This window comes from Telmatherina bonti, assembly GCF_933228915.1.
Source record: "Telmatherina bonti genome assembly, chromosome: 21".
Taxonomy (NCBI): domain Eukaryota; kingdom Metazoa; phylum Chordata; class Actinopteri; order Atheriniformes; family Telmatherinidae; genus Telmatherina; species Telmatherina bonti.
Genome location: NC_136630.1, coordinates 10445774 through 10454866, shown reverse-complemented (window position 1 = coordinate 10454866; position 9093 = coordinate 10445774). Strand labels below are relative to the sequence as shown.

Sequence of the window (9093 nt, the reverse complement as noted above, 5' to 3'; positions counted from 1 at the left end):
AGTACCTCTTTCTACTCCTCTTCACAGGTAAGATCTTTTCTTATACTCTCTGTAAATCTCACTTTAAAAACAATATTATTGAACAAAGGAGCATGTGTCAGTTTAACCCTATCTGTTGAAATTCCTTTTTACCAAGTCAAGTTCTGGACACGCTGCATTAAAATCTGGTAGTCAGAGTGAAAGTTTTTAGTTTTGCTTTATTTGCATTTTAAGCATCCTTAGCCTTGGTATGAAAGCAATGACTAAAAAAACAACAACATTTTGTGGTTAACCTCAAATGCCTGCCTGAATCCATCTGTTGCCACAAGCACCGGATATTTTTCCAGACATTTGATTTTTCTGTGTGATGACACTTAGAGACTAATGAAAGATGAGTGAATTGCTGTTAATTACTGTCATTAAAAAGTCTAAATAACTTCTGCATGTTTCTACTTTCTTTTTTCACTTAAAAAATGTTTTAAGCTGGAGATGGGGAGATGTCTGAAAAAGTATGTAGTTATCAGGATGTATTAAATCACCTGAACTTGACCAAAGCCAACGAGCTGTTCTCCATGACCAGACCTGTTAAAGACTACAAAAGGCCTACAGAGGTATTCTTGGAAGTGCTGCTGTATGCCATCCTAGACGTGGTATGTTACTTCACAAGTTCTTATTTAGTTATCAGTTTATTGGGAAAACACAGTTCAAATTCATAAGGAGAGTTTCTCAGACCATATTGCACAACTACTTTAGGTTATACGTTGCACTGCAATGTATTGTTATATTTCAAAGCATAGCTTTTCATGTCTCCCACCATTTAAAGAAGTTAAGCATTGTGAATGGTGGGGAAAAAATACTTTAACGGAAGTTTTTACATTTGAGTAAGGTAAAAGAAAAAATTCAGAACACTGTAATAATCAAGAATCTCAAAATTAAGATAAAAACAGAAGGTGATTAATTCAAATTAAGTTAAATTGTACTTTGTTTTTCTCTGCAGAACAGATGTGGGGTTTCATCAATCAAAGTAGGGAATTTTTAATCACATTATTGGTAACTACAGTCCAGAGGCTTACCACTATATAATTTAAGACACCCTTTATTACTTTGAAAATAGTGAGTATTGTCTAAAAAGGGCAATAATAGTTGTCTGAGGTCCAGTTAGTGAAAAAACAGGACATGAAGCATCAACAATTTTCTGCCATTTGTAACATTCTTTCAGTAAGCATAATAGTGAATGTAAATGTCAATGTAAATATAGCCTAAACCAAAAGAAAAAGTGTTATTGTCAATCTAAATGGTCATTTTGGTTCAGAAAGTTAATGAAACAAAAATGTGAATATGATCAGAGTAAAAAATCCACATGTTAAAAGGAATTGCAGGTGAAACCACAGTCTAAAAGAGCCGTTACTCAGTTTTACACTCTTTTTGCTGTCTAATGACAAAAATAGAAAACTATGTAAATAAAAACAACTTCATTGATCATTTGGCTGTGTTAAAATGCAGTAGGCTATATGTTAACACAACAGAATAAACTAACTTCAGTCCAATGGAAACAGTTGATGACTACTACTAGCTGCTAGCTGCTAGGCTAACCATAGAGATATGCTGCTAGCTAGTGGCATGCAACAGGTTGGCATCAGTCTGCATTATAGCTTGCTGTTGTGCAAAATTGGACCAATACAGCAGTTAAATAAACTATTTAAATAAATGAATAATTAAATGAGAAATTTATTCTTTATACATTTTTTTTTCTAATTTCTGTGACAAAGGAGTGTTCTCAAAATCCACCTGTGAAGTTAATATTTATTTAGACTGATTCAAGAAAACACAAAGAAATACGTGCAGAGTTTTTACTTTAGAAAGGGGAACAAAAGCTGAGACTGGTTTCTGGAAAGAGGGTTTAATGTTTTGTCACACAGACATCATCCATTAAAGGAATTGATTGTAATACAGAGTGATGTCACTGTCCCAGCGGTCCATTAAAGCTGACCTGACTGTGTTTTTGAGTACACTGTCTACTCACATTACATATTTCAATTCAGGCAGTCACTTTCAACAAGAAGATCAAGAGGAGGACAAACATTTTATGTGTATATTCAATTTGCTCAAGTTGGTTAACTTAAAGAAAAACATCTTTACATTTTCCTGTCTTGTTTTATTTCTTGCTGACTTTAGCAGTACAAATTAAGTATAAATTTTAAGAGCATTTCCCTGTGCCTGGAATGAGCATTTCAAAACCAGTAGTATGTAACCTCCATGACAGTGAAATCACATAAAGAGTAACATTGACATTAAACAGTCACATTAATTAAGATAGTATTACATATTTGTATCTTATCACGTGGACTAATGAACACAATAGAGTTAAAATAATCTGACTGGTTGATTTCTGCTCCTGCCATCATAATTCTGACTGAGCTATTTCTCTGTTTTTAGAAAGAGATTGACCAGACATTTGTTCCCTATGTTTGGATTCTATTGGTGAGTTTCTTGATTTGGTCTCCTTTGTTTTAACACAGATGGAAAACTGTATTTATAAAGGCATATCTTTGTCTTAGTCCAACAATTCATGACTTTTACCCACGAGTACACCATAATAATTTCCATTTATACCCTGTAGGTCTGGCAAAATGAGTACATTTACTGGAATTCGAGTGATTTTTGTGGAATTGAGAATGTTACTCTTCCTACTGAAATTATGTGGAAACCAGATTTGACCATTGAAGAGATGTAAGTAAAGTAATGGAAATGGGGAATGTCACTGTGGCAGGCGGAGCTGGAAAGATTACTGAAAGCTGATTGAACACAACGTGCATATCTGTGAGGATGAGGTCTCAGAAAGAAATGAGATAGTTAATTAAGTTCCTTTTTCTAAATCCAATAGATTTTCACTACTGATTGATGTTATCATGTGTCACAAGTTCACACTTTGAATTTAATTTGAAAGCAAACATTGCTGTCGGTACACTGCTACTTACAGACATATGTATGTGGGAATGAAGCAAAAGTTGGTAGAAGGACAGTCACACTAAATTGAAAATAGTCTCATAAACAATACACAAAGTTTTGGTCAGTAGCATGAAAAATGCATGCACTGTTTATTTCTAAGAAGTAAGTTAATCTAAAATCATCACTTAATATGTTATAAACAGCACAGATGCTTTGAACGCCTCTCCCCACTTTAATCAATGCCTAAGAAAACAGCCACACATGATCCAAAATCCCACAATTATCTATTTTTCTTTTTTTATTGTTGCAAAAATAAAAAATAAAAAAGTAAACAAACAAACAAAAACAACCCCTACTGAGCCTGTCAGAGGCTCATTCTGTTTTGTACGTACAAGAAAGAGAGAAAGCGAGAGAGATGCTCTTATTCAGTTAAAACGATCATTTGTTTTATTTTGAAGGTCGGTGGCTTTATTATTTTGTTCAATATATCAAAACTGCACATAAAACAGAATTCTCCAACCAGCCTGCAGATGGAGCTTGTAAGAATAATAATAAAGCAGATTTTTGTGACTAAAACTGCTTCTGTTTAATTATACCCTGATCATGGACCTCCTCCATCTTGGTTCAAGATCACAGTGGAAATCTGCTTTTGGTAATGCAGCACCTTTTCACATTCACATGGAAAATAATCTGCTGTTCTTTTCCAAAATATCTCTCTATTATGATACAGGACAGAAAAAGATAAGGCCCCTCCAAGTCCTTATCTCACTATTAACAACATGGGTAAAGTCTTTGTTCAAAACGACCAGGTACTGGTCAGCACCTGCCGGATGCAGGTTCACAAATTCCCATTTGATGTCCAGAGCTGCACCCTTTCATTCAAATCTGCCATCCACTCTGGTGAGTCTTGTTCCATTTCCACTATGGTTTTCATTTATGTCAAGCTTTTTTAGTATTTAGTGGTTAGGCAGGAGGTTGCTGATCCATAGAGCAGTTCTTTCCTTTTAAAATGACCATTTCAGATGTCTAAAACATCATTCTTCATAAATATACACATTTCTTATTGTCATGTGAACTGTGCTTTTGACATCCATACATACATCTACAATCTAATTATTTTAAAGCTGTAATAAAAAGGACAAACTTTCATTTTGTATTTAAACAAAATAATTGTTGGTACATTTCACTAAAAGAATCCAAAATGCAAAACCTATTCCACATATTAATGCTCCAAGTTTGCATAAATATGTGACCTTAGACAGCTCACTACGATTAAACTGTGGATAGCTACATTTGCAGTTTGAGAAGAAAAAATCTTTTTATATTGTTATATTATTATTATAGATATTGTTCACATATACTTCTTTTTACCCAAAATTTTTATTAAATACAGCAGCCTAAAATAAAAAAATAAAATAGAGATATTTATTTCTCTTTGATTGTGTCAAATGTAAAGATAATTTTTATGCTTTTATGACTGACAAGGAGAATTTCTGATAGGTTTTTGTGTTGTTCGATAAACACTCATTTCTGATTAAATCACATTTGATAAGTCATAACTAAACTGGTTAAACTCTATAATTACAGTTTAAATGCTGAGATTGGATTTGAGTAGATTGGTTTGGAAACTTTTTTTAAATTTTACAGATAACAGAGTTCATGCAGCTCAATACACAACTGGTACATTGTACACAGTACAGAAGTACAGACACAGTGATAGCACATCTCTTTCAAACTAGTTCTGAATGGGAACTTTTGAGTGAGAGAAATATCTAGAACCAATTAGGAAAAGAAGTTTGCATTTGTTCAATGGCAGAAAAGTTTGGGATATACAGTGTACCATTTCTCTTAAATCTCTCTGTGACATTTTTATTTCCTGTTTTAGTTGATGAAATTAGGCTTGTTCACCACTTAAATTCTTCAATAACCACCAAATGGTCGCGTGAGTTGATGCGGACTCAGTACGAGTGGCTGTTCATTGACATGACAGTCAGCAACAAAACTGTTTCACTGTTTGGAGCTGAGCAGGACACAATCATTTATACTGTGAGTAATTATTTACAGTGTTGAGTAAAGACTGATAGAAATCTGCAAGTCATGTATCTGACATTTAACTTTTTTTCACAGATCTCTATGAAGAGGAGGTCTGTACTTTATATTGCAAACTTCCTGTTGCCTGTCCTCTTCTTCCTGTGTCTGGATCTGGCCTCCTTCTTGATCTCAGACAGAGGTGGCGAGAAGCTTAGCTTCAAGGTCACCGTGCTGCTTGCTGTCACTGTGATGCAGCTTATTCTAAACGACATTTTGCCTTCTTCATCAGACAAGATCCCACTCATAGGTAACAGTGTTCCACGTAGGCTATAAAGAAATTTTGTGACTTGTCACCAAACTTCCAACGTTTGCAATCTGTCTTCTTCTGGACATTTTAGGACTTTTTATTAAAAATAAACAAGGACAATATTCTGATATTGTCTTACCAACCAGTAAGGGGTTGACGTGAAATGATACACAGCATCCTTATCAGGGCAACATACCCTAGAATATAATAAAAGAACAGTATTCTTTCAACCAGACAGTTGGATATTCAATTCCAGTCCCCACCTGAGTGCATGCTGAAGTGTCCACTGAAGCCTTTGTGTGTGTGTCTGTGTGTGTGAATGGGTGAGTGTGATTAGAAATGTAAAGCGCTCTGAGTGGTCCGCATGACTGGAAAAGCGCTATACAAGTACTTACCAGAAGAATGACAGAAGTTTTTACAGTTAATCCTTTTGGGCCAAGAACAGCTGCTGTACAATATCTATCCATAGTATAACTGAGTTTTTTTTTACTCTTGTTACTGAAATTGATCTCCAATTGCATTTGTCCAGTTTTGAAAACTACCACTTTGTTCAATTTGAGTTTCAGGATGGGCAACTCTGGTCGCCAAGGGCGACGGCAGTCCTGCAAGTGTTTGCAGTTTCCCTGCTGCAAAACACCTGACACACAGCAGACTTAATTAGCAGATTTATGCAGAGCTTAACATCAAACTCTGCACTAGTCTGCTAATGCTAAGTAGCCATTAAGTTGAGTCAGATGTGTTGCAGCAGGGAAACTCCAACATTTAAAGGACTTCAACCCGACAAAGACCAGAGTTGGCCACTCCTGAGTTACTTCTTTTCATGCATTTTGAAAGTCTTGTTTTGGTCTAAAATAACTATATTTATTTATTTATTTACCCAAGTAAAAACACAACATTTACCTGTTATGGTTTTAATAAACAGAAGCAATCAGCTGTCATTGTAAATGTAAAAATCCTCACAGTAGACATGTCACACACTTTTAAGTCAAAGACTAAACACTCATTAAGATCACAGAAAAAAAAAGGTGGACATAAACATTTATCTTGGGATGTGTCTGTCTGAACTAAAAAGTTGTCAGGTTGTTTTATTTATTTATTTTTTCCTTTTAAGTATGATTGGTAGTCCATTATTTCTCCCCTCTCAGCGGTCTACTGCATTGGGATTTTTGCTCTGATGATGCTCAGTCTGCTGGAAACGATCTTGGTGATGTATCTGATAGAGAGAGAATCTGCATCTCAGGACCATGAGTCAGACACAGACCAAACTCTGGAAGAACAAGAGAGAGCCATAAACCGCCATGGCTGTGACAGAGGTGAAATTTACACGTGATATTATATGTCAAATTTGATTTTGTTTAAACTGAGATTTTTGCAGAATTTTGCATCATCTGCATATAAGTTTTATCATATCTGTACAACTATAGTAAATATGAGATCCAAAAGAAATACAAGTCTTTATGTGTTGCAGAAAATAATACAAAAAAAATCCTTTTTTAAATTAATAAACTTTTAGTTTCTGTTAAAAGTCTTTATCTTAAACAATATGTAAAAAACTGTTTGAAGAATGTTGATGCACCACAAAAATCAGACTTGAAAATGAAATCTGATGCTTGAGGTCTGAATGTGTGAAAACATCCTGGATGGAGTTTATATTAAAGAAATATAACATTTAACACATGAAAACATAATATAACATAAAAAGCACTCCTGTGAATGTGTCCCTGCAGAGGAGAAGAAATGGACTCCATATGGCTGCATCTGTGGTGTCTCTGCAGCTAAAACACCAGATGAACGGTTGCAGGTTGGGATGACACTGCAGTTAGAAAATGCAAAAAAGGTATTTTTGTTCTGTTTTACATTGCAACAACTTCAGTGTGTAATATTGTGACAGGATGTTGCAACCGTACCGACAGTACTGGTGATGTTATACACACAATATAATATGTTAACATGAGGGTGTAGTGATTTGAACACAGCTGTTTAAATTACTTATGATTGTAATTTTACCATTTTTTAAAGAGGTGAAATACAAAAAATAAATAAATAAAAATAAGTTTGACAACTTTCTTTCAGGTTTTTTGTTGTAATAAATAGTTCAACACAGTAAGTGTAAATTCAGAGTCTGTTCAGAGCCTTCTGAAATCCACATTTGACCTGGCTGTATCATTTGTACATCACTCTTGCAGGGTAGCATCAGCCAACCAACAGAAGAGCCGCCTGCCTTTGAAGAGCTCTCCGTTGAGCTAAAGGAGGTAGTGAGGATACTGACTCTGATGCTCAGACGTAGCAAGGAGGAGGAAAAGCCAAGCTACTGGACCAGAAAGACTAAAACTATTAACAGAGTGTACTTCATTCTCTATGTTTCAGCTGCCTTTCTCTTCTTAGTTTGTATGTTTTCCATCTGGAATGAACCAGAAGAATGAAACTACAAAAAAACTGAAAAAATATTTTCTCTTCTTACTTTCTTGTGCAAAAAAACCCCCTAAACCACTGAGTAAACCACCTTCAAGTGTCCAACTCTGTAACAGTGACCGAGTAACAGTAATGAAATGTGTGCAGATGTGGTGAAAAGAGCGATAATGTTTCTTACCTGCTTATCTGAGAAGGTTTTTTAAGAGATCTTATACATTTAGATATTTATGACCTCATATCAGGGAAAATGTGTATTTTTCAGAGATAGTATCTTATTCCACACTGCATAAGTATTTATTCAGCTTGGAAACTATTTGAAATATCCAGTTACACTGACCTTGATGTGTTATTTATGGTTGATAAGATGTTTGGGATCTGAAGTATAATTTTTTTAATCAAATTTAATTTCTCAGTTTGCTTTTCATTGTAAATGTCTTACACATTAACAAGTTTAATCATCTGTTTCAATATGATAATTGTGTAATATTAGAATTATTAAGATGTGTATAAGCCTTTAGTGGTGCTGATCGCATGTTTTAGCTAGTTTTACATTAAAACACTGCCACTCCATTAAAAAAAAGTGATAGTTATAGTGGAACATAGTGTTTTCAGTATAACCAATCAAACTAAATAACTTTAAAAATGCTTTAGCAATTAAACTTAACTTGTTTAGATGGTTGAATCTACAAAGTATAAAAGTTATATAAAAACGATGGCGTTGTTACATGAACTGGCAAAGAAGTGGAAGATGCTGTGTAAAGGCTACAGAACTTGTTCATTGATGGATTTGGCAGAGGTTTGTACATACACATGCTACTGAGACTTACACACTCAAAGCTTTGAGAAAAAAAATGTTTTGATATGCGTTGATATTTACAACTGTGACTGCTTGTTACCCCAATAAAGAAAAACTAAAACAAAAGGCAAACATTTTTGCTCTGTCTCCTAATAACAGATATAATTTATCTGGTCTGTATGCAGACATGTACTTTCTTCAGAATAGCTCATTTCTTCTTTCTGCATGTTATAGCTATTTCCCCTTTGCATCCAAACAGCTTCTAAAACCATCAGCACTTTGAGAAACATTTAATCCTACAGTAAGGAAAACACAAAATGTAATGTTGATATAGTATAAACATATTTCTGTTGCCTAAAACGTCAAAGATTGAATAATAATTTTAGATGAAGTGCACAATCAAAGTTATTGATTGTAATCAAGAAGGTACTCAAATAAAAAGGAAATTTACCAAATATTGTTTTGTTGACTAAAGTTAACCAGTTCTGTTTTCTCATTGGGGTCAGAGTCCAAGGAGACCAGCTTATAAACAGCACAATGTATTTAAGACAATTTACTGTCCACCTAGAGGCCCAAGTATTAATAACATGAGACACATTCAATATTATGCCAAGATAAA

General features: G+C 34.4%; 1 protein-coding gene across 1 annotated transcript; it reads left to right on the top strand.

The window, feature by feature from the left end:
* Positions 1–476: 476 nt before the first annotated feature.
* LOC306771863 (5-hydroxytryptamine receptor 3A-like) lies at positions 477–7689 on the top strand (the record flags this gene model as incomplete). Its single annotated transcript, XM_079261185.1, has 9 exons — positions 477–629; positions 2416–2460; positions 2600–2709; positions 3659–3828; positions 4814–4974; positions 5056–5266; positions 6412–6579; positions 6994–7103; positions 7453–7689. The coding sequence occupies 9 exons, from the start codon at positions 477–479 to the stop codon at positions 7687–7689; spliced, it is 1365 nt and encodes a 454-aa protein (XP_079117311.1).
* Between the last annotated feature and the right edge of the window lie 1404 nt (positions 7690–9093).